The sequence below is a fragment of the Camelus ferus genome, chromosome 5 (genome assembly GCF_009834535.1).
Source record: "Camelus ferus isolate YT-003-E chromosome 5, BCGSAC_Cfer_1.0, whole genome shotgun sequence".
Classification (NCBI taxonomy): Eukaryota; Metazoa; Chordata; class Mammalia; order Artiodactyla; family Camelidae; genus Camelus; species Camelus ferus.
In genome coordinates this window covers 78,173,508-78,199,402 of record NC_045700.1, presented here as the reverse complement: position 1 = coordinate 78,199,402, position 25,895 = coordinate 78,173,508, and the positions used below count along the sequence as shown (strand labels likewise).

At 42.4% G+C, this 25,895-nt stretch overlaps 2 protein-coding genes and 1 non-coding gene across 10 annotated transcripts in view; 1 reads left to right on the top strand and 2 right to left on the bottom strand.

The window, feature by feature from the left end:
• Positions 1-11,662, bottom strand: part of STAT1 (signal transducer and activator of transcription 1) — a 100,974-nt gene extending 89,312 nt beyond the window's left edge. For 2 of the 6 annotated variants that reach the window (XM_032480157.1, XM_032480158.1), the window contains exons 1-7: positions 11,474-11,660; positions 11,006-11,159; positions 8,635-8,763; positions 7,773-7,917; positions 6,364-6,462; positions 1,307-1,396; positions 221-299 (exon numbers count right to left, since the gene is read on the bottom strand). In XM_032480157.1, the coding sequence (XP_032336048.1) occupies positions 221-299; positions 1,307-1,396; positions 6,364-6,462; positions 7,773-7,917; positions 8,635-8,762 (541 nt within the window). In that variant the 5' untranslated portion in view covers position 8,763; positions 11,006-11,159; positions 11,474-11,660. The other 4 variants (XM_032480159.1, XM_014561016.2, XM_006186813.3 and 1 more) reach the window with 4 other exon arrangements.
• A 9,191-nt stretch (positions 11,663-20,853) lies between these two features.
• Positions 20,854-25,895, bottom strand: part of STAT4 (signal transducer and activator of transcription 4) — an 82,464-nt gene continuing 77,422 nt past the window's right edge. For 2 of the 3 annotated variants that reach the window (XM_032480155.1, XM_032480154.1), the window contains exons 20-24: positions 25,307-25,443; positions 24,782-24,973; positions 23,180-23,246; positions 22,157-22,265; positions 20,854-21,142 (exon numbers count right to left, since the gene is read on the bottom strand). In XM_032480155.1, the coding sequence (XP_032336046.1) occupies positions 21,116-21,142; positions 22,157-22,265; positions 23,180-23,246; positions 24,782-24,973; positions 25,307-25,443 (532 nt within the window). In that variant the 3' untranslated portion in view covers positions 20,854-21,115. The remainder of the gene's footprint in view (positions 21,143-22,156; positions 22,266-23,179; positions 23,247-24,781; positions 24,974-25,306; positions 25,444-25,895) is intronic. The other variant, XM_032480156.1, reaches the window with a different exon arrangement.
• On the top strand, positions 25,569-25,640 carry TRNAF-AAA. Its single transcript has one exon. It is a non-coding gene; the product is annotated as a tRNA-Phe (tRNA).

Genomic DNA, 25,895 nt, shown 5'->3' with positions numbered 1-25,895 from the left:
CAAACGTCCTACAATGCACAGGACAGCCCCCACAATAAAGACTTATCTGGCCCAAAAGGTCACTAGCATGGAGGTTAAGAGACCCTGGCCTGGGTCATCAAGAAGCCAACTCTAGCAATTCAGAATCATAAAATATTTGGCAAATATGAAGGACTTTGTTATCTAGTGTAGACAGAAAAAATTACAGCCAATGGACACTGCTGTCAATGCTAACTCTTACCTCTGTTCTGCAAGGTCTTGCATTTAAAATCATATTCATCTTGTAAATCTTCTAGAGTCTTGATTTCATGCTCTATACACTACAAACAAAGACACAAAAAAGTTTCCCACTGTACTTAGAACAAAGACTTTAGGAAACAGATTATTGCTTCTATAGCTCCCAGAACACCGTGGAAACAGTCCTGCTCCCTCAAAGATGGATTTGACTTGTAAAATTCTGATCACACACATGAAATAATTTTCATTTCATTAGTAAGTATGTAATACGTTTATGAAAAGAAAAGCTATGGCTATTTTTGGACTGGGCCATTTGATATCTACTTTAACGAAGTATCTTCCTCAGAGGAGGCCAGATGAAGTTGTTCCAAGGAATCTGGAGTTTGGCAAGATGCTGTCTGATGCACAGAGTCAAGGCCATGCAGGTGTGACCTTGAGACCCACAGGAGAGCACAATGCCTGGTGGGAAGGCCATGTCCACAGACAGAGGCCTGGTGCAAAGCAGGACTCCTCACTCTTTCCCCCAAAGAGCCTCAACAGTGGAACGGAGTGAGCACATACCAGCGAGGGCACCAGTTCTACAAATGGTCTGGGAAGTTTTACCTTGAAATTATTGTGGCTGTTCTATTCTAATCAGAAGTATGTCAGAATTTCTTTTGTGGAGGTGCTTTTGTTCCCCTCCAAGTCTTAGAACGAGACAGGTGCTTGAGGAAGACGGACCATGTTTATCCTGGGGCTCTACATAACCTCAGGAACACCTCAGTTTGAGAGGAGCAGACACAAAGGGCTGTTCAGAGCAGCCACAGCTGGTGTATTGGGCAATGGGGCAAAGTCAATAGTTACTGCATGATCTCGCAAGGAAGGAAGAGATAAGCTCAATGTTTGGAAATTGTAACAGGGGCCATAAATGTCTATCTGCTCATTGGAATCACCAATTTATTTAACTTATGGTTTGGAACCTGAACGAAGATTTTCTTCCCAACTACTTAAAAGGCTGAAATCAGTTACCACGTTTATACTAGAGCAACTGAATCCTTATTTCCTCTGTAAAAAGTTACCAAGTAGACATGTACATTTACTCAGTACTCACCATAACCTTGTCCTTCACATTTCTCACTTTGCTGTCAAGTTCCTTCTGTTTGTCTAACATTACAGTGCTCTGAATATTCCCTGACTGAGCCTGTAATGGAAGGTACATGGTTAGCAGCCATCACTTCCTCCGTCATATTTATGTGCTGGTTCATCTCAAAAGTCAGGTCCACACCGTGTGCCCCACCTAACTCCCAGACCTTCCTAGACTTCCTGCAGGCCTCCCTCATGAGTGTGCACGAGAAACAGCTCAGTTCCCAAGGCCCTGGGAAATACGGGCAAGCTGTTAGCAAGGCTACGGAGAGACTAGGCTTAGTTCACGCCTGAAGTAAACTAGCCGTATTTCTGGAATTTTCCATCAAGTCATATAGCTCCATGGGACCACACAGGAATTTTCAGCAGGGTTTCTCAAATTCTGCAGACATGTTACTTTTACTAACCCTACTCATCTTAAAGCCATGCAGTTTACCGTGTGGACCCCAGACCAACAGCATCTTACCACCTGGGAGCTTATTGGAAATGCAGAATCTCAGGTCCTAATCTGATTTCTGAACCAGAAACCCTATTTTGACAAGATCCCAGATGATTCAGAGGCATATCAAAATCGAACAGCACTGACATGAAGGCCTTCAGCGAATGTCTGCCGCTCTAGAGTGATCGTGAACACCAGCCCAGATGCACTGGGTCTGTTTTGTCTTCACCCCTGATAGCCAGGAAACAACCTGTTGCTATTTTTATTGGGGTCGCGCTAAGATTATGAATTAACTCAGCAAGAGCCAGTATCTTTATGATGTGGCTTTAATTCTTATGCTTCTAATGATTTTCTCGTCTGGCCGCAATACCAGGGACACGACGTTAACTAGCAGTGGAAGCGGTGGACATCTTTGCCGTGGCTCTGACTTCCTGATGTTTTCCCCAAATAAGTAAGACACTGTCTCTAGAACTGAGAGATGTATATTTTAATCTGTTAAGGAGGTACCCATCAATTCCTATTCTGTTGACTATTTTTTACCAGGGAGAGGTGCTGAATTCTGTCACACCTTTTCAGCATCTATAGAGAAAAGCGTATGCTTTTTCTCCTGACGTCTATTCCTCATGTCTATTTATATAATGAATAACACCAATGGATTTCTCAGTCACTGTCTACACTTGTAATCTAAAATAAATCCTACTTGGTTATGATGTATTATTTTCTTAATGTAGTATTTAATTCTGATTCTTAATATTTTATTTATTTGATATTCATGAGTGAAATTGGTCCTTAACATTCTTTTTCTGTTCTATCACTATTACGTGTAGGTAATCAAAGTTATTCTTGGTTCACAGGAAAATGTTTGGAAGTTTTCTTTCATTTTATACACTCTGGAAGAGCAGAATTCAAAGCTTCCAAACTATATCAGAATAAAGTGTGCATTATAAATATACGAAGTGACTGGTATCCCCAGGTGCCACTTGTCATTAAGTGACAAATGGAGCTGCTCTGGCCATTCAGAATGAACCGTCACCTCGACCAGATCCATAATGCTTCTTGCCTCTACAGGGAAGTCTCTGCTGCTGTCAGTTTCTAAGCCAGCTGGATGCGGAGGACATGTCCAGTTGGCTCTGATAACAGCTGGACAGTTCACCCAGAAAGAGGGACCTGGTCACGCTGGAGGATCCCGACTTCCTAGTCCTCCTCCCCAGGCTGTCAAGGTCTGCTCAGTGAACAGAGGTATAAACAGTAATGGTTGTGCGCACGCAGCTGCACTTCCAGCTACTACATTCCCTTCCTCCCGTCACACAGGGAGATGCTCAGTGGAAAAAAATCTCATGATTGCGGCAGAGGTGTTAAGAAATCTCCCGCTTCAAACTTAAGCAAGAGTGCATCCGAGTTACCCAAGCCCTTTGCTGCTTTCTTACCCCCTCCTCTCACTCCCTGCCCCCTCCTCTACCCGACTCCTATCAGTTAAAAGATCTGCTTAGCTGGGACCTTACCATCAATTACCTCAAAGAGAACAACATCTGATTCTGATTCTACTTCCAGGGCGAGTCTTTAACTTTTTAACTTTCTGACACAGCAGGAAACATCAGGAAACCACAAGAAGGACAAGCGTTACCGTGGGCAGGGACCTCAGCCATCGTTGACTCCTATTTCCTCATTTCATACCTCCCCTCTAGAGACCTTGTCTGGAGGGTTTTAATGAGAACTCGGTTACTCACACAACCCAGACCAAAGAAGAATCTTCTGTTCAAGGAGGCTGCTCTCCTCAACAGAATAAACAGCTGCCCAAGTAAGAGGCGATGTGACAGGCGCTCAGAGGGTGTCAGAAGCCCCAGTCAGAGTGCCCTCAAATCCCACCTCCCACATCAGAAAACTGAAGAGAGACTACGTGACTTCTCCAGTGAATTGGTTTTAGAGTCAGATAAATCTCAGTTTGAATTCCAAACCTTATTAGCTTTGTGGCTTGAGCAAAGTACTTGACTTCTAAACCTTAGTTATCTCATCTACCTTCAGTAATAGCTCTGAAAGCATTTATTCAAATGAAATAAAGGTTATAAAGTGCTCAGCACAGGGCCTGAAACGTAAGCACACAGCACATGGTGACTCTGTTACTCAAGATCACGCAGACGGAACCACAAAAGGAAACCGAGAGCCACTACAACCTGAAAGAAATGATCACCACCCACTGGTGACTTAGGATCTCGTGGACCTAATTTTGTCCATATGTAAATTAGCTTTTTCACCACACAGAAAGAAAGAAAGAAAGAAAGAAAGAAAGAAAGAAAGAAAGAGAGAAAGAAAGAAAGAAAGAAAAGAAGCTTAGTGTGCTATAATGGCAACAGACAAAACACCTACAGTCTACTAAAAAGTCTCTCTGTATAATATTCTCAAACGTATTTTCTAAAAGCTTCTCTTTTCAAACGAAGAAAAGGAACCACACTTTCCTATCCCAACACTCCTACAGGGTTCTGTGCTCTTTAAATGCTCTGAACTGACTCTGAATTTTGCATGTTTTTCACTTGTTGAATGTTTTGAATCCTCACTTAACTATCCCACAGTGTCAACAATGAACAATTCATGGACACTCTGCTTCATCTCTGGCCCTAAAACTGGGTTCCTCTGAAGCAAATAACAGACATCACATCATTCCATACACATGTCCATCAGTATGAATAGAAGACATAGTTGTTAAAAAGTACTTCAACAAGCAGGGCAAATGGCAAAGAAATGTTTCTAAATTTTCCAGCCAGCAGTAGGCTGGATAATTTTGGAAAGGAGGGACCTACTGTGCCTTTTCCCTTCTTCTGATACCTCTAGACATCCAGGACCTTTCCTCAAACCCCAAAAAGGCCTCACATCTCTGGCTTACAGTGGGGCAGTCCTCTAAACGTCCTCAGAGGGGATCACTGATAACTCAGGTGTCCTCTGAGAGACTTAAAATGAACCTCTCCCTAGGAAACTCATATATTTTCAAAGGGGAGCCAAAAGCTGACAAGGCTTCAAGACCCAAAGCACACCCAGCAGATGGGGGCTGATCTGGCAGAGCAGAAATCACCTACTCTGCCTCCCAGTGCTGACCTGGGGCCAAATGTCAGGAGAGAAATGCCTGGGTACCAAGGTGACAGTTCATTCTTCTGCCCATCTCTGCTCTTGGCTTCCTCTCGAGTCTATCTGAGAAACAGGAGCAGCCCATCGCATAATGCTCTTAAGATGAAAATCCCATGTAATAACCAAAGCTTCGTGCTGAAAGTCTCCCAGGTCCATGCCATGCTAAAGAAGGCACACCTGTCTCAGAGAAGACAGCACAGCCAGCTTTTCCTGATAGACACTTTTGTTTGCTAGGCTGGGTGAAGGATGAACTAGCCAGCTTGAGTTTAAAGCATATAATATGTATTTTTAAATGCTTAGTGCAGCAAGATGCTTTCAGCGTGATGGTGAGACAGTAACTAAATGCCCAAGGAGGCAGCAGATGCACAAGGACTGGGGCAGGTGCTCAGGAAGTGCACAGAGAATGGTATTCACCACCACTACTTAAATGCTCTCTCTCCACCCCCCACCTCCCAATCTCACAGCTCATTTTGTTAGTTACTTGTTAGAGAAATGCACTTAGGTCCCTGGACTCTGCACACTTGTATTCCACCCTGTACTCTGGCCTTCTCCCCCTCGTATAGGAATGGTCTCAGCCAGAGTAACCCACACTCCAGTGGTTTCACAACTGTCTGCCTGCTAGGTTGTTCCCACCACTCCACCACTCAATGAAAGGCATGAATAAATGCCACGGCAACTTCCAAAAATTGCTGAACCCTGATCACCTTCCTGATTAGATCATGATAAAATCTTGGTGCTCATGTCACTCCTCCGACTCATTCACTACCGCGATGTCTTAGCTATTTAACAGATTATCTCAGTCCTATTCAAAACAAAGTTGTTGACTTTCCCATCAACCCATTCTTCTCCTCCAAAGCCAACTGCTCCCTGCAAAAACCCTACTCCTGTCCCTTCCCTGTCTCTCCCAGCTCAGTAAACAATATCGCCAAGTGACTCAAGTCACAATCAGAGTCATCCTCAACTCTTCACTCTCTCTCACACCCACGTCTGAGCCCTCATGTGAGCGCTAGGGGTACCATGTCTGAAACATGACTGGAATCTGTCCACTGGTTGCATCCCTACCGCACACTTCCCACTCAGCTCCCCTGGCCTGCTCCAAGAGCCCTCCCGCCCCAGCACCTCAGAGACGTTTCCTGACCCTGATCTAAAGAAACACCACCAGCCCCCAGATACTCCACTACTGTCCACGCAGTACCCTGCTTTGTTGCCTACATGGCAATTAGCACTATCTGAAAGGATTTTGTTTATTTTGTCTCTCTCTCACACTGGAATGACTTCCATTAAATCAGGGTCCTTTCTCAGGGCCTGGGTCTATAACATCTCTGTATCTGATTTTACCCACTTCTTGGGGCTATATGATCAGAGGCCTCATCACCCCTGCCTTGAAACAGGGCCTCAATAATAGGTGCTGAACAAATGAATGAGTTTTAATTTCAATTATCTTTAGTGTTCAATTAGGAAAAAAGTACCTGTTTGAATCTCTGGGCATTTTCCAAGATCTTTCTTTCTTCCTTCAGACAGCTACAGATGATCATAGACATCTGGATTGGGTCTTCCTGAAAATTATCCTAGACATGGGTTGTTAGAACAAAAATAAATTAAACTGCAGAATGCTTAAACTATTGTGTATTATATATTGAAATGAGTTGGTTCATATCCACTAAGAAACCTCATCCTTTACCTAGTAAATTTTACATAAACTATTTTTGGTAAAAATCAAAATATTCTTTTTACAATTTATGACAAAAAACTGTTTTAACTTTCCAATTAAGTGCAGGTACCTAAATTAATTCTTGGTCAAAAACAAGTATTTTCATATATGGTTCCTATAATATATTTAATTTCTATTGTTCTTGGGCCCAATTACCAACCTTGTTAGGTTCCTGAGACAATGTAAATAATACAAAAAATTATTCATGATATCCCTCAATTAATTTATCTACTGGTCTCTGCTTTTATTCAGACCAAAGATATTCTTCTCAGTTTTTCTGTTTTCTTGCCGAAGCTAGTTTTGCAAAATACTGGCAAATCATGTCTCTTTATAACAGGTATAATTAAGCAAAGTCTGTAGGAGAGCAAATTTCTGTAAAATTAATCTGGCTTTCCCACTCACTGTTATTATAAAATCACAGATGCATTCAGGGGGGCTGTGGGGGGGAGCGTCTAATTACCTAAGTTGAACAGTTTGGTTGTTTGAGGAATAAAACAAGAAAATGACAGTACTCACTTCCATTAACACAGGAAAGTTCCATCAATACAGAAGTAAAAATGGCAGCCAGCCTTAAGGGAGGCTGGGAGTACTTCTGAAGAATTCCTAAAACTTTGCAGCATACTCTCTCCTACCTAGAAATCCCTTTGACTTTCTCATCCGAGGGAAGGCAGCTCCAGCAGAAGCAAGGCAAGGTGGAGTCTAGCTCCAATTCACCAACTCACTACTGGGCCATTGGGACGTCAAACCTTTCTGGACCTATTCTTCATCTGTATACCATGCACTTAGACTGGCTTCATCACTAAAGTTCCTTTGAACTTCAACATGTTACTACAGCTCACCTGTTCTTAACATGTAACCTTTTTTGACTTAAATATTGACAACTTTTAGTAAAACAAGGTTAGGGCATCGCATTTCTCTCAGAATTTCTTATGCCTAACAGGTATGCCTAACCCTTAAGCCTGAAACTTCCTTTGTTTACAAAGTGAATTGATAATTTTATTTTACTTTTGCTATAAAATATTAGCCACATAAAATGAGTTTATTCAGAGTCTCTGTAGCTTTTCTAAATACCAATGAGTGCATGTTCAATAGTATTTGCTGAATGAAAAAAACTCTCTTATGTAAACAGGGGAACATTTCAACTCATATGCAAAAACCAGGTCATACCTGAAGATTACGCTTGCTCTTCCTTATGTTATGCTGCAATAAAAAATTATTCTCCAATGAAAAGCGACTATATTGATCATCCAGCTGCGATAAGAGGTCGTGAAAACGGATGGTAGCAAATGAAACATCATTGGCGGCATGCTCCCTAGGAGATTCAAAATTCACACACTTCATTAAGATGCTACTTTAAACAGACCAAATAAATACTGCTTTCCTTATTGAAATTATTAAAAATAATCTTAAGTGTTTTCTTGGGATTTATTTCCTCCTTTTGAAACTGACATTGCTTTTAGCAGCAGCTTGTACAATATTTCTATTACATAAAATTAGCATGAGAAATCCTAGCGCTCCAAGATTCTGCACAAAACTGTGACCTGGTGATTATCTCTGCAGGTGAAAAATCAACAGAGGGCCTTCACTTTCTACATCAAATATTTTCGGAACATTTAAAATATCTGCAATGAGAAAACAAAATTTTAAAAAGAACATATACTGGTTTTAAGAGATACTCTCTTAATTGTATTACTTCGTTCATACTTCTAATCAGTATTTTACCATAATTTGGCTTCATTTCTTTTAACTTACTTCTTTCTATAGCCTGGGTCCTAACTTGGAAAATAACTGGTGTCAGCATTATCTAACCTGTCCAAAGCATTTAGGAGGACAGATTATACTTAAATCGACAAAAATGGCATGTAGAGGCACATGTCATTTTTTCAAGTGAACACATTTTTCCACAACAGATAATCCCAATGGCTGCTGACGAGATTCACCTTGCAGTCAATGTGGCTCCCAGTTACTCAATCAACAAGTTATTTTAAAAGTGGAGAAAAACAACTTCTGTCTAGTGAGTTTTCCTTACCAGTCTTGCTTTTCCAGCCACTGTGCCAGATACTGTCTGATTTCCATGGGAAAACTGTCATCATAGAGCTGGTGAACCTGCTCCAGGAATTTAGAGTCAAGCTGCTGAAGCTCGTACCACTGGGACATCCTACAGGGAAACACAACACAGATCACAAACGGAAGCCCCCCATCCCCCACCCCCAGCTCCAAAGAAAGCATATCTAGCATTGTGCTTCTTCTAAATATCTCACTTAATCCAAAACATACTTTATCTATGAAATACACTTTGTAAATGGTGTCTATATTTCAAAGCCTGTTTTTTTAATTGAGTTTTGGGTCAATATATTTTTCTTCTCAAAAAAACAAATTTTCAGGTCTTCGCTCAAGTATCAACATATCAGGGAAGCCTTCTCTGTCACTTTATTTAAACTGGCACTACCTCTCACCCTGGAAAATACTATCCCTCCTCCCTAATGTATTTTTCTCCATTGCACTCAACGTCATCTGACCTGCCACATATTTTCCTTTTTATTTTGATTAGTGTCTGTTTTCCCCACATGAAGGGAAGGATTTTTGGAGGGGTTTGTTCGCTGCTGTTATCTCCAGAAAAGTGCCAGGCACACAGTAGGTATTCAATAAATATGCCTTTAAAATGAATCTGCACTTCTATCAGATTAAACAAATGGAAAATATCATTTAATTAAATTTGCTTTAGGACAAATCATAAGACCTCTCCAAAACTTTCTCTTATAAATTACAGTTGTAATATATACACTTGTAATATAACTCAAAGAATTTTAAACTGGTTTTTTACATTTTATATAATTCACACGGTAAAAATGAATTATTTTTGTTATGTACGTTTTAAAAGAGATATGTTTTCTTCTTTTCCTACTGCAAACAAGAAACCTGGCACAAGAAGTCTTAAATCCCAGAAATAATTTTTAAAGATTGAAACATTTTAAAATGGAATTTGAAAGGATAAAGTAACACTATCTCTTTGGATAATTGTAAGTCAATTTTTATACAGCAGTTCTGCAGATTAAAAAATGAAAACAAAAACCTGATTCAAACAAATCCTAACATCTATTAGGAAAATGAAGAGCCTCTCTTCACCATAGCATAACTGAGGATTTAATATCAGCGCACGGCTGACAATATTCAGAGTGGAGGTAAGTGAATCTTATCCTACCAGGCCTCTGAGAAATAGGTCTGGATTTTCAAGCAGGGTATGGAAAAGTGTATGCACGCTTGCTGGTGAGAACATGTGTGCAGGCATGAAGTCATGTCGACTCCACAAATTTCCTTCCAAAGGAAAGGTTAAGAATACGGTGGGACTATAAAACTAGTTACCATCACAAAACCAAGCCACCCCTTTAACACATTTGCTGTAGCAATTTGATTTTTCACTTCAAAATTATTTTCCCCGAGTAGAAGATTCCAAATCTGTGGTGCTCCTCCTCCCAACTCAGTGTCTAATAAATAAGGATGTGCCTAAAGCGAATATGCTGTCCGGAATGTCAAACAATGGCGGTTGCAACACCTATTAGGTGAATGACCTCAGGCAACTCATTTCCCTTTCAACAGGGTGGTTGTTAAGACTGAATGACCTGGTATAGACACAGCACCTGGCACAAAGCAGGCAAGCAACACATTCATGTTAACAAATCCAGAACCCATTCCACCTTCTCACAAAACTTGTTACTAACACAGGGAGTGGCATGATGGTCCCCCAGTCACACCTGGCTCAAATTCCAAATTTAGGTCTGACTCCTTCCTCTACAGTCCCAAGACCTCCTATCTCCCAGCCTCCAACACTATTCCCCAATCCACCTTCTTTAAGCTTCCTTAAGCTCTATGATGTCTTCCCTACATGATGTAAGCTTCAAAGTTGCTGGGACAATGTCTTAAAAAAAAAAAGAAAAAAAACCTCTGCACTTTGGACAATGTCCTGCACATAACTCTGCTCTCAATAGTGTTTGTTCGCTTGAAATCGAGTATATTTCAGATTGAATTATAAAGTAAAGGGCAAACCATATTATGGTCCAACAAGTTTGAGTCCTGCATTCCCTGCATTAAGCAATGGCTGCAAACTGACTTGCGTTGGAGGCTCAAGTCTTATTTCTGTCTAGTAAAAACCTATGCAACTTAATACGAACAACATTCAGAGTAAAATCAACCACACACCTATTTTTCTTCCTCCAAACACTCTGGTACTAACTAGTCAGATTTTTTTTTTTAACTAATTATATTATTTGAGGGTCAGCAGGAACTAATTATCACTTTTACATTCCAGGAGCATACTAAGCTCCTTTATCTTTACACACAGATATATAATTAAGTTCCAAAGTCAGGTACTCATTCATTCATTTCCATGAACATTTACTAACCTGTCACCTTGTGCCCCAGCAGAGGGCTGGGTATTCAACACAGGCAGCAGCTACACACAGCACGTCAGATGCCAAGACTGTTGCGTTTGTGTGCACAGGGTGCCAGGGCCTAACTGAGACAGCTCTCTGGAGGTGGCACAGTGCGAATGAAAATCTGCGAAAAGAAGAAAATGTGACTGGTGGAAAGGGGCGGGAAGGAGAGAGAAGTTAAGGTAAATGGGGAGATGCAGTGTTTGGGGCGGGGGGGGGGGGTTCTATTTCACAGGGTATTTCTTCCTGCCAGAGCACGACTGGCTGGGGCAACAATGCCGTTCGAGAACAGTACCTGGGATACGCGTTCTTCCCCGGATGACGGATTCACCTGTCACTACTTAAAAGCTCGCCCTCGCCGGGCGTCCGGCTGCAGGCCCCAACGACGCCCGTCCAGACTTGCCCCACCCTGGCAGCCAGAACCTCACACCCACTCACTCTGCTCGCCGGATCCGGCAGGGGTGAGCGGGGCGCAGCGGTGCTGCCTTTCCTGGGCGCGCCGGGTCGCCTCTACTCTCTCTGGGGGGTCTGACCCGCGTTGTCCCAGGAATACCTGGGTCTCTCTGCAGATTCGGCTCGGGAAAGCGAAAGTATCGGCCAGGAGAAAAGGCAGCCCCGGACGCCCCGCCTCCTTGCGCTCCCGCCAATCAGAAGGCTGCGCGCTCGGCCAATCGAACGCGGCTGTTCCGCGCGCGAGCCTCCTCCCTCGGGGGCCACTGCTCTGCCAACTTGCTGGGTCCTTTCTTAGTCTTAGTGCAGGGCAGCTGACTTCTGTGTTGCAAGTAGTTCGTTGTGTTTACACATATTTTAGAGATTAACTAAAAGGCAGTTCTGTGTTTGCAGAGGCCCAAATCCCGAGATCCCTACATTAGCCCCAAACCTAAGAATTCGAGGCGGAGAACACAGGTGGGGACGTTGTCATTCTAGAAACTTAACAGCTGACTTCCATGTTGCTAATCCCAGGGGACGCTTTGCTGTCCTCACCTTACTTGACCACTCAGAAACCTGTGCAGTTGACGCCTCCATTCTTTTAACACTTCTTCCTTGGCCATGATGACGACGCACCTAACTTGCTTCTTCCCACCTCTCTGGAATGCTTTCTCCATCTCTGCTCCACCTCTGCCACCCAACCGTTCAGTGTTAAGTATAGTCAGGGTCTGGATCTTGGTCTGTTTTACCTGCACGTCACACGCTGTCTTGTGATGAGCTCATCCACAAATTCAGTGTCCTAGATATGTAGAACTTCTAGCACCCTGTCCACACCTCTCCCCTGAGCTCCGCACCCATGTATACAGCCCCCACTTGAATGTCTGGTAAGCTCTGAAAACTAGTTCTGTTCAGAACGAGCCCATCATCTTTCTCCTCAGACCTGCCCTTTTTCTAGAAATGGTGCATGCCAGATAACTAGGAGCCACCTTTGATGATGCCTTCTCATCCCTCACACCGGCAGTTCTCAAGCCTTGCTGATTCTTTTAAATATTTCTCAAGTCTCACCACTTCTTGCCATCTTCTGCGCCATCACCTCTTTTCTCTCATTTGAATCCTTGCAGTAGATTCCCAAATGACTGCCTCACTTCAGTTCTTAACTCCCATTTAATCCATCGTCCACACAGCAGTTTGAGTGGCTTGTTTATTTTTTTAATTGCAAAGCAGATCACGTGTTTGCAAACGTGAAAATTCTACAATGACATTTTTTATAAACTCCAAATTTCTTAATGTAGCTTACAAAGCCCTGGTTCCCCTGTCACTTTCTTTAACCCCATCATGTGCCACTCTTTCCGTTCCTTACTTCAGCATTTTTGTTCTTCAAATAAGACAAGCTCTTTCCATAAACTCAAGGCCTTCTCACCAGCAGTCCTCCATTTGGAAAGCCCCTTGAGCCAAGTCCCCTTTGCCCAACTTCTTTGCTGGCTAACTCATATTTTATGTCTTAGCTAAAATCTAAGCTTAAATGTCACTTCCCCAGGTAGGAATCCCTGAGGCCAGCCTAAATTAGGTCTTCTTGAATGTGTGCTCATTAAATCAATTGGTTCCTTCAACTAGACAGGACTTGAATCAAGCCTAGAATAATAAAGCAACTTTGGGTAGGAAAAGGATCTAAATAATTTCCCAGAAGTATGCTTATATATGTGTATATTTTAGCTTCTTCTCATTTCATATCTATATGCTCCTTCTTCTTGTCACACATTCACCCTCACAAAGTCAGTACTGAACTGGTGATAGCAATCCCTTAGTACCAAAGTAGCAGCCTTCTGTGAAAAGGGATGTTAGGCCGCAAAACAAAAAAAACAAAAAAACAAACAAACAAACAAACAAACAAACAAAAAAAACCTTTCCCCTCCTATTTACCTGCACTAAGGGCCCAAACGATGTTCGAGAAAAGCTGATGCTGGGAAGGGTAAATAATGTGTTCCACATATTTTTTTCTGATACTGTAAGATTTGCACAGAGACTAGCTTCAGTATCGACAGGAGAATTAAATAATCTTAACGTTTGCAAGTACGATGTTTCTTTTTGGCTCTCCACATTCTGGTTGTCATCAAGTTCTGTGGATGCTTCCTTCCCTATGCCCTTTATCCTCCTCAGTTTTCCCATCATCGACAATACCCCAAGCCTTCATCACTTCAGAACTGGAATGCTAAAATAGACCCCAGTTATACTACCTTCTTGTCACTTTCCCCTCGGCTATATTTGCCGAATTAAATGCTCTAAAACATCACACTCATAGAGACATTCCTTGCTTAAAAGTCTTGGTAACCCTCATTGCATTCATGATAAACACAAACCCTGCCTGCTAGTCTGGGTCCTCTACAGAATGTTCCTAACACGTTTTGGGGTGATGGGTTACTTTTTATACTTTTCTTCATGTCTACTACGAGCACTATGACGTTCGTAGTCCAGACACCCTCACGAACAGCTTTTGAATGCCTGTGCTTTCAGGAGAGCAGCCCATGACCACCCAGGATGAGGTATACTCGGGGAGGTGCAGACTGTCAGGCTGTTTGAAAAGTTTCCAAAACAGCCGGGCCGGCGCGCGGCGGGAGGGACGCGTCTGCTCAGAAGAGCCGTCCCGCGTGCTTTCTGGGAAACGGTCCCGGAGCGAGAAGGAGCTGGATTGAGAGGAAACCGAAAAGCGAAAGTTAAGAGACAGAAAGCGCAGTACGCAGGCGCGGGCCCGGGGCTTTCCCGCTGCCGGTCCGGCCGGGCCCGCCGGCGGTTCCCTCCCACAGCCTCCGCTCGCTCTCGCGGGACCGCCGGCAGCTCCCCCGCGCCGTCCCTGCTCCCCCAGGCCCAGAGTGGGGGCTCTGGACAGGCCGAAAGGCGGAGGCGGGCTGGTGCCTGTTAACTTTAGAGGGAAGGGAGGTCGGGGGTGGGAGGGGAGCGTTTTCTAATTGCTTAAAGTGCTGGAAACTTTACCCATCCACTTCCATCTTTCTTTCTTCGCGAGGCCTGGTGACGTCTCTAGCTACACAATAAGCACGCCTGCTAACTCGTATCTTACTAGTCTTTCAAGCTCTGACCCTCCCAGAGCTGGCTGCCAGCCCTTAAGCCAGAGACCAAGGTGAGGATTCTGGCTGTTTCTTCAGCCATCCTTTTCTGCGTCTGCAAAGGAGCCTTTCTTCTGGGGACTTCTCATCCCGCCCCGTCCCCTCCGCTCCCCCCTCCCCCCTATGGTGACTATACCAGAAGGAGTGCGGAAGAAGTATAATGAAGGAGAATCGTTTAGTCACCGGACCAGGATTTCGAAAGTTTGGCAGGCCCAGGAAAAATCGTTTTGGCCTGCCTGCTGTCTGTGTAACTTACTGAATGGTTCCCAGAGGCATGGAGTGGGCAGGGTTTCTTTGAGCTCTGCTCAACCACTCTTAAAGGGCTCTAGCCAGTTAGGGTGACTTGGAGACCAACCTAGGACCTCTAATGTGGGAGGGGACCGACCTTACTGGACCACAGCCTCCGGCCTCGTTAGAGTAAGGACCAGTCCCCAGGACTGCAAGTACACTGTACATGATTCTCGCAATGCCTAGGGACGTTTATTTTCACCTGTTAGATGGAGAGAACAGGACTTGCTATACAATTTGCAGGGCCCAGTGAAAAATGAAAACAAGAGGCCCCTTATTCAAACTCATTAAGAATTTCAAGTATAACACAGGGAACTATATTCAATTTCTTGTAATAAGCTATAATAGAAAAGAATCAAAAAATATGTGTATATATATGTATGTATATATATACTACTTTGCTGTACCCCTGAAACTAACACTGTAAATCAACTACATTTAAATAAAAAATGAAATTAAAAAAAATCAAGACAGCAACAGCAGAGCACTAAACTAAGTGTGGAGCCCCTCTGAGTGTTCTGCACTGTGCAAATGCACATGTTGCACACCCATCAGGTCCCTAGTAGGGAACTGGGGAGAGGAGGGATTCTTCTGTAGAAACCTTGTTATGTGTTTAATGAAAACATAGATGTAATGAAGAAACAAATTATAATACCATTCCTTCCCACAGCCCTCGCAATAAAACCCAGAGCCTTCAGCTCTCCCCAGAGCCCTGCATGATCTAGTCTTGCTTCCTTCTCTTACAGATCCTGTCCCACTCTCTCCATGCTTCACTAGGCTCTGCTCCCTGTGGCCTCTTTCTTTCCCTCAAGGATCCCAGGCTTTTACCAGCCTGAGTCCTATGTATATGCAGACTGCTCTTCAGGATGCTGAGTTCCTGTCTGGGTCATGGACTTCCTTCTTCTCATTCTTTAGGTCTCAGCTCAAATGTCATCCCAGAGAGAACTTCAGAGACTGTTTCTTCCAGTTACTCTATGTCACATTTATGTTCTTCATGGTGCTTATTAAATCTGTTATTTGCTTCTTTTCATCTCTCCTCACCACCGGAGGGACTTTGTGCTGTGTTACAGCCTGCCTTCTCCCAATTTCCGTGAGACAATTAAGCCTAATGCCCGAGGCATCTGTGCATTAATTACGTTCCCTCCTGTATATCTAGAATGGCACTAGGTAGCGTCCTTGGGAGAACTGAGAAAATAGTCAAGCAAACCACATTCTGGGTCTTGTGGTTTAGATATTAAACCCTGGTTGAGAAAGGCAATGCCTGATAGAGTCTCAAAAACATTTTTCAAACGAATGAATAACAGCATTGAACAACCCTGGGATCAGGAATCACAGGTTAAATCAACCATGCAGACCTCAGCACAGGCACCAGGCCTACTGAGCTAGAATTGAGGGGGAGGAGTATTAAGAGCACGTGTATTCTGGAAAAAGTCAATGAGAGCCCCGCTCCTCCGCACTCTTCCAGCCTCTCCCCCATCTCCACCCTGCATGGATGGCCGCTAGGGCTCTTTCTATCTGCAGCAGCCTGTGAGATATCTAAGCGGATGGCCGTCAAGCCTAAGGTACGAGAGTGCTATGCAGGACTTTCCCCAGGGGCGGGCGTAGCAAAGGCAATGAGTTTAATGAAGGGGAGTTAAGGGGGAATTTCCAGAACACTTGGTTCACCTGTGGGTGTCAGGGATATTAGGCACACATGAGATACCTAAAGTAAAGGGAAGTCAGAGTGAGTTAATGTACAGTCTAATTCCAGAGCATTTCTATAGAGCTTGGAAGTCACGAGTGAGGTGAAGTCGAGGAAACGTCCACTGTTGTTTGAGCAATAGCAAGCGTGTTTTGGTTAATCGGGTTGAAGTATAAAATTGGAGACTGTTTCATAATTCTAGAGTTTGGAAGATTATAACGGGAATTTAGCTTAGTCTTGCAGGCAGATCAAGGAGCAAAGGAAAGAAACTAATTACTGTCCTGTAAGTCCTTTAGTTCAAACACTAAATCATTAACAAATATTTATGAAGAAGCAGACTGTGCTAGATTTTAGGGATATGACTGTGAACAAAGGCTTCTTAGTCTCTGTACATACAGGGCTTAGACTCTAATGAAGAGAACAGATGATGTGCATTTACAACCAAGGTGATAAGAACGATGCTGGGTGATCTAGAGGATGTGGAGGAGGCATGACATGACCTGGGCCGTGTGTGTGTGTGTGTGTGTGTGTGTGTGTGTGTGTGTGTGTGTGTGTGTGTGTGTGTGTGTGTGTGTGTGTGTGTGTGTGTGTGTGTGTGTGTGTTGGGCAGGAGGGCTTTGTGCACATTATCCAGGGGAAAGGGTAGATGGGATGGGGTTGGAGACTTGGGAGGATACAGCAGGAGGAGGTAAGAGTGAGCATGGGCCATCAAAGAAACTGAAAGCAGTTCAGTCTTGTGTATATTTTCGATGATAAGAAGCTATTGTTGGGGAGAACTGTTGAGAAATGTGTTAAAGACTAAGAAGAGACTAAATAATGTATCACTTGAGAAAGATCCGTTGAGAATTATAGTCTTCATCCAGAGCTGGGATTCTTAACTAATTTTTGTGCCATAGATCCCTTTGACAGTCTGATGAAACCTTTGAATGCTTTCAAAAAATAATATTTGGGGGGAGGGTACAGCTCAGTGGTAGAGTGCATGCCTAGTATGCATGTGGTCCTGGGTTCGATTTCCAGTACCTCCATCAAAATAAATAAACCTAATCCTCCCCTCAAATAATGTTTTTTGTTGAATATAATAAAATACATAAGATTAAACAGGAAACAGATTACATTGATTACACTGAAACAGAGATAAAAATATGAAAGCCAGCTTTGTGATATAGTAATATAACTGCTTTTTAAATTAATGGCATTCAATAAGATCTAGAGGTGACTCTGATGAATGCAATTTCAAAATCATGCTTAGCATAAGCAATATTTTGAGATAACTATAACAACTGTAATGTGACAAAAATGCATGGTTTATGGTTTGTTGCCTTTATTCCACATTGAAGGAAAGTCTAAGTTTCAGTTAGAAGTTTATGAAAATAAAGTGCTAACGTTTGCCATCCAAACTCATGACCCTCAAGAATTCTATCCATACACCACAGGTAAGAACTGCCAAGCCAGAGAGCCATGAGCCCTTCGAAGATTTTAGGCAGAGATTAAAATGATCAGATTTAATTTGAATAGAGCCTCTGTCTACACAGGAAGCCTGGAATTGTTTGTTGTATTTACTTGAAGGCTGTGGTGGAGAATGTCCTTCCTCATGTTTTTACAGTGTCCTCTTTGTGAGAAATGTTCTGTGCCTTACAGTGGTGGTTACTCAACTGTATGTGTTTGTCAGAAAAGGATGAATTTTATTATATGTAAATTATGCTTCAGTTAGCCAGACTTTTAGAAATGCAGGGAAATCAATCAATGTTCACAATCAATTTGAAAAAAGAAACAAGCCTCTATGTCAGAAAGTGGAAATGTGTCTAAGGAGGCCAGTTTGCTAAGTCTGAGCACAGCCCAGGGGTGCTTTTACCCCTAATTCTGTTCCTTCTACTGTACATGGGCCTCCTGAACCATGTGAGGTAAAGAAGAACCCCTTGGGTTTGCCAGAAGTATCCTCTTCCTTTATGGCTCCTGGTGGGGGGCGGGGATTCCTTGCCACCTTAAGACTTTGAGGAAATCCATGGGCAGCTGCCTTCTTCCACCATTCATCCAGATAAAGGCACTGATACTCAGTACAGTTGGTCACAGTGAGTCTTTACATTTAAAAGAATTTGAAAAGGGATTAGTAAAATGGACATCTGTGATTAGTCTTGGATGGCTGAGGGGAGAGGTGAAAATGTGATTAATAGTTAGAAAATAAATCTACGTTTTGTTTCATTAAATGCTGCTTACTTGCCACTAGTTGGCAGAAAAAAAATATTCTAGGGTAGGACTGGGTGGAAATGTGGTCTAAATTCCTTCCCATTGCATTTCTGTCTCATGTGGCACTCCTTATCCTGAACTGAACAGGCATCCCCAGGAATCCCCTGACAACATCCCATTACCCACACAAAGATGGCTTCTGGAATGTAAAATTCACATCCTTGGACATAACTCTTTACCCTGGGAACTTGACTTTGATTTTCTCGATCCACTTATTGGGCTCTTGTTCTTACTATGAGGCCGCTGCCTGTATTACAGGGAGCAAACTACAACCTGTAGTCCTTGTAACGTCTACCCCCAAGTAATGCCGAATCACATATGAAAGCGTGGCATTGTGCTGCCTGGCTCTATATGGATGAGTATTTCAAACTTCTGCTGGATAAGTAAGAGTCCATCATACTTTTAATACATTCCACAGAATAAAAAGCTTCCACAACCTTTTTTGGTATCTAAATCCAATCATTCAAGAGTGTTTCCTGGTGGAAATACTCTTTATCTTTAAAGGATAAAAGAAAATCTTTAAAGGATAAAATGATAATGATCATTTTATAGTTTAAAATATCACTCAAGAGGAAATACTGAAGAGGAACGAGAGGGAAATTCCAATGTGAGATGTGGGAAATTCTTGATTAAACTCATGTTAGAAGGGGGATAAATATTAATCAAAAATATATACTAATTTAAAACCAGGTTAAAATACTTCCTTTACTTCTGCTGCCCACTGATACATGTGAATTTCAGAAAACTGGGCTTGTGGAGGGAAGTAGAGACTGAAGGAACGTACCTTGAGTTAGCCCGTGGTCCTACCTCAGACAGACACCTATACCCAGAGAGCACTGTCAGGAGCTTGCAAAGGAGGAAAGGAATTGGCCTTGGGGCAACTGCAGAATATGTCCCATAGGAACAATCTAGAATCCAGTCAGGCACATGGTAGGTGGGTATAAAGGGTGAGCTGGAGAGAATGGAATCTCTCTAAGGGAGAAGGCAGGTTATATTAAAAACTTTATTTTTTCTTTCAAATCATTTCCATCAAACATTAGTTTCTCCTTGTTTGGCCTGCCTGGGTGATGGGAGATGGTGGAAGAAGTTAGAGAGGAAGGAACCCTCTAAGGGGACTATCATCTCTGACTCTGTGGTCAGGACTCACCTTGGACACCAGCCTCAGGACTTATTGTGTCTGGTCATGGGAGATGCCTCGGTATCGTGACTTCCTCCCCTGGCTCTGCAGCTGCTCTAGGGCCTGGCGACATGGAGAGGTCCCCAGGGCCTGGGCAGTGGGGATCCCACACTACTACTAAGGGCAGGAGCTGGGCAATGGCACCACTAAGCATCCAGTCCAAGCAAGACAAGGATCAAAACAAACCTGCAGTTCGTATACATGCATTACCATCCAGTTAAAAACCTCCCCTCCTGCATCATCAGAGAAAACTGAGCGGATGGAACTTCCCATCCCAAACTCCTTTCTGCATGCTCAAGTTGGATTCATGGGACCAGAGACTCTCAGAGCTTGTAGGGACCATAGCCCACCCAGCCCAGCCTCTTCTAGAGATGAAGCACATACCACCCAGGGCTTAAGTCACTCACCCAAAGTCAGGGCTGTTATTCTCCTCACAGGCCTCAATTCATGAGATTTTTACCCACGCATCTGCTTTCAGTGTGGTTTGCCTGAGATACCACCAGGAATGACTCTGGATTTGTCTCCCTAACAGGAGAGGTATCCTTGGAAGTGGTACCAGCAGCTGTGACCCCTGAAGTTGGGACAGTGTTGACATGGCAACCAAGAGGTTACCTAATTGGCCCCAGGACACTATGTGAATTGCTACTGTTAATGCCCCATCATTACTTCCATCGTGTATCTAGTGTGATGACTCTGACCTGCTACAACTCAGGACATCAGCTTATTTGGCTTTTTTCATCAGGCCTTGCTGCTGGCTTTTGAGTATTGTAGGTGTGATTCTGTTATTGTTTACCTATTGTGAAATCTTAACACTCAAACCTTCTAGAGCCAAAATCGTAAGCGACAGAGAAGAAACAAAACCAGAAATGAAACAAGTGAGTCTTTTGTTAATATTATATTAACACTGGTTTCTTGAAGTGTTTTATCTCGCAAGTTTATCCGAAGCTTTGGTTTTTAGCATTTCAGTCACTACACTCTCCTTTGGTGGTGTCATGCCAGTGAGAGGAAAGCTTCAGACTTAAACCAATTCCTGGAAAACGGTATATACAAAGCTGAAGAAATAAGATGTGATTGTTGGCCAAGAACAGTCTTTAAGCTTTTTCATTTGCTTCCTTCTTTTGAGTGTCAAGAGTTTTATCCTTTCATTCGGCAGAATAGGGAGATTTCATCTAAAATTGAAAATGAAAATGACCTTTGAGCAAACTATTTTTTGCAGGTGTCACCATTTCTTGAGTAAACATCCTCTGGTCTACTAAATACACATTTCATAATCTTCCTACCGGTTAACTGCTAAGTACAGTTCTCTCAAAACTAACTGAGGTTGATCAGTCTAAAATAAAAGGCACCTATTAAATAGATGAAAACTATTTTAAGAAGGCTTTTTCATCCCACAAAAATATAATGATAAAATAGGTGTAAAATGTAGCAGAAGTTCTTTTATAACAAAATGATTTAAGGACAGCTAACATTGAAATAAGTGGTTCCATCCCTGGAAATCTTCAAGAGAAGACTAAAAACCACTTGATTCATAGCCAGACACAAATCTCTTGGGGCTCAGGGTCCCTCCAAGATTCCGTTATTCTGATGTATGTTGGTCCACATGTAATTGGGGTTTTGAACTGCTTGACAGTATTGGGGACTAAAATAAATAGAATGCATCCTACAGCACATCATCACATCTAAGATTATGACTCAGTTCTCAGAACAGTATTATTATGCTGCTAATTGGTTGTTGTTCATATACCGCTTGAAGAAGTTCCCAGGACAGGACTAACAAGGCAAGTAACAATCAAGAAAAATTGGAATTTATGGTACTTGAACTGCTAAAATAAATATGAAGCTAGATTTGTAAATATTGACCGATAAATGTTATTCGCTCAAGTGGGGAGAGTAGTGGGGATGGGTGGGGCTGATGGTGGAAGTAGGGACAAAGTGTGCTTGAGTGGGGGTGGGGCACAGGAGTATTTTGCCCTTTGTTGACTTTTGATGGAAAAACAGAGCAGTTCAAGTCAGCGTAGGTGTCTGCTTTCAGTGCCCATAATGTCAGCAACACGCAGATACCCCTTGTGCTGTGCTCATGGATTTGTTCCAACCAGTGTGTTTTCTCACTGCCCAGGCAGCTCTTCACCGCCTTTGACTCATTAGAAATGCCCTTGACAGCAATGGAAAGAAAGGGAACGTACGGCAGTTTCAATGGTTGTGGGACTCAGGTTTTCTCTCAGCACTGCATAGACACTTGGTGACATGGGAAGAAGGTCTGATGGAGAATGTGGCTCAGTTGAATCACTTCGGCTTAAAGAGATAACAGGGTAGATATTGAAAAGGATTAGAAATAATAAGCTTGTGGTGACTTACTGTGTTAGGAAATGTTGGGACTCAAGCAGGCTACCCCAAAACGTGCCTCAATACCATATTGATTATTTTGAATTAAATTAAGTTACTTAAGAAAGAATGGATGCAGGAGGGACACTTTGACCCCCCTCTCTGCCTCCCTGAAAGCAAGAAATCCATCTCTCCTGGGAAAGGTACCCTCCCTGCATCTGGAGGTGGAAGGACACTCTCATCGCCAGAGACAGGGGACTCATTTGGGGCTGAGAAGCCTGTGTAAGTGACCCTTGTTACTTCTTTAACTCACTACCCCAAGCCCAAACTCTGTTTAGATTCTTCACTAAAGCACCCAAAGCCCACAGTGTTCTGTCAATGCCTCACAAATTTACTGGGTTTTTTCTTCACCTAAAAAGTATAAAAGCTGCCTGCTTTGGCCACTTCTTCAGTCCCATTTCCATGAGACTTCTGTGCGCACAAATTGAAATTTGTTTCTTTTATTCTGTCAGTTCATCCTGTGTCAATGTTATTATTAGTCCAGCCACAAGAACTTGAGGGGGTAGAGGGGGAAATTTTCCACTTCACAACAGAACTCCGTTCTAGGACTTCATCTGTCTGTGACACTAAGATGTCTAATTCATCATTTGAAGTCAGATCATCCAGCCTGCTATGGAATACATGGCATACAAAAGGGCAACTTTATAACTCTCATGTGATAGACTGTGGGGCGTCCTGAAGACTAGCTTTATGTGTTGACATTGAGCATTAAAATGCTTTATTCTCAGTTATATGTACCCTGATCTACCCTTAAACTTCCAGCTTTTTTTTTTTTTTGGATAAGTTCAATAATCATTATTTTACATGTGACTAAGATTACTTACATTGTTGAGATGGGGATAAAAACAGAAGGAACATAACCTTTGTCTCCCCTTTCTGTTGGTCTTGAAACTGGAAAAGAAAGGCACAAAATTGGGGAAAAATGTTATTATTATTATTATTATTATTATTATTATTATTATTATTATTATTGATAAAACTAGAAAAAAGTCTAGAAAAATAAAAGTAATGCTAAAAAGAAGAGAGGGAGTACAATTGTTAAGTGATTCACAAAATTTTTTAGTTGAATTGATGACACAGTATTTCAGATGAGCCTAAAATGTGCAAGAAGAGAAAAACAAATCTCTTGGCAGACCTACTCTGACATTACATGTTAATGCTCTAAAATATGTGAGAAAAATTGGGAATCAACTACACTACTTGTCTTCTATGTTGCATTTAAGTTTAATTATAAGGACCAGTCTATTCATGGGTTGGAGATTTGTAATAACTCAATCCTTTTCATTAAAACTGACACTGATCATAATCTTATAATTACACAAATTTCTGCAACGCAGACATTTCAGTGTTGCTAAAAGTGCTACTGCACTGTAGTGACAGTAATGTGCAAACTTCATCTTGGAACCATCCCGAAATTTCTCTGGCATACTGCGGTGAACTTGTGCTTGATCCAACTATAATTTGGACCAACTGTAATTTTTCAACTGTTACCTGTTGCACTGGCATTTGTTATTTCATTTGATCAGATTGTAGAGACACTTAAAAGCCACAGGTTTTTGTTGTGGTCATGGTTGTTGTTTTCTTTTGTTTGTTTCAGAGGGGGATGAAGTGGGGTGGCAGCAAGCCGCCACCTGTGAGTGACAATGGCGGGGTGTCCCACAAGATGGTGCTCATATATTTAATTGCTACAGGTGAACATTGTATTGGGTTGTATAATATTTTCATTTAAAGAAACAGAATAGTGAACTTAAATTACAATTGTACAGCTAATTTCATGAGTGTTCTTTTCATGTTATTCAACAAATATTTACCAAATGCCTGTTTTGGCCAGGTATTATTTCAGGCCCTTAGGATACAACCAGGAAAGGCAATCATGTCAAGACTTGTTCTCGATGGGCTGGGAGGTGGGGGGTGGGGGGTGGAGCACAGACCCCCCTTGCCCCCTCCATGGCAAGTGAACAGTACTCTGAGTTCTGAGTCTACTACAGTAGGCAAAAAATAGAAAGCTTATAAGCCCTGAGCTTCTTTTGCAAAAATAGCCTTGCCTAACTTTTAACAGCTTTCTAATCATTACCTCCTCTTTCTTTTCTTCTCCCCCCGGGCAGAACGTGCAGTCAGAACCATCCCTACTTTAGAAGGGAGAAAAACGAAACTCTGCGGGTGCTGAGTCTCCCGTGGCCATAGCGACATCCGGCCACAGCTACTCATGACTGACTGCTCTGCTAGCTGGGCCGCCCCGGGTTCCTTTTCAGGAACTGCTGACACATCACCTCATTTCTAAGGCTTTGACCTCCTCCACATACCCCTTAGATCTTTTAGTGATTAAAGTCAACATTAAAAAAAGAGAAACTTCATTTACTTTCCTCCAGTCTGAGGCCATTTTCCAAAATCTTAAGGAAAAAAAAAGGGAATGGAAAGAACCTAACCTTCGCATGGCTGGGAGCTGTAGTGTTTACCGAAGGCTTTGTCTTTGGGAATGTCAGGATAGAGGTACTTCAGAGGGTTTTCAGGAATGTTTTCAGCCATAATGACCTTATAGTCTCGAAGGATGTCAGCGAAGGGCAGAGCAGACAACCGGCCTTTGTTGTAGGGTTCTACAGAGTGAAATCTCACTTCTCCTGGAAAAACCCAAAGGGAGGGAATATTCAGGTTCCCGCAGGCATGCCCTGTGGCCATTCTTCCTGCCCACATTATCCTCATGTCACTGGTTATAAAACAATGCCAGCCCTTCTCTGCAGCGTGGACAGTACAGATGGCCACATGATAGAGGACACCCACGTAGGCTGTGAGAAATTCAGAGGCTACCCTTTTCTGGGACAGCTGTGACAACTAATATTCAAATCCGCTGCACACATGCAAAACAGAACAACACGCCACATGCTTCTGAGAAGGGAAATACGAATAACCCAAACTCAATACTAGTTTCACATGAAGAAATAGTGACCATGTACCATTTTCAGAATGGTCCACCCAGGTGAAAGTTATTCCTCCAAGATGACTTTCACTGAATCGTAACAAAAAGGTTCCAGGCATTTTATCCTTTAGCAAGAGTCGTTCCTTCTCTTTGCTGACAAAGCCCATGACATACCTAAAAACAGAACAAGGCATAGTTTTATCTGATCAAAGACTAAAATTTATTGCACTTGCCTTTAATCCATTCACAAAGAACAGACCTAAATTTGTTTTGAGTATAATCAAAAGTCAATGGCGGGGGAGGGTAAAGCTCAGTGGTAGAGCACATGCTTAAAACGCATGAGGTTCTGGGTTCAATCCCCAGTACCTCCATTAAAAAATAAATAAATAAACCTAATCACCTCCCCACCACCAAAAAAAAAAAAAAAAAAAGTCAACAGTGCCTGAATTATTCTTATACAGATTAAATATCAATACTCTATGAAGAATGTAAGAAACTATAGCTATTTTCCATGCTATGACACTAAATTTGCTTAAAAAGAAAAGAGGAAAAGAAAAGGGGGAAAAAAACCAACAGCATAAAAATAAGAACCTAATGATCGTATGGAACAAATAGTCTATAACTCA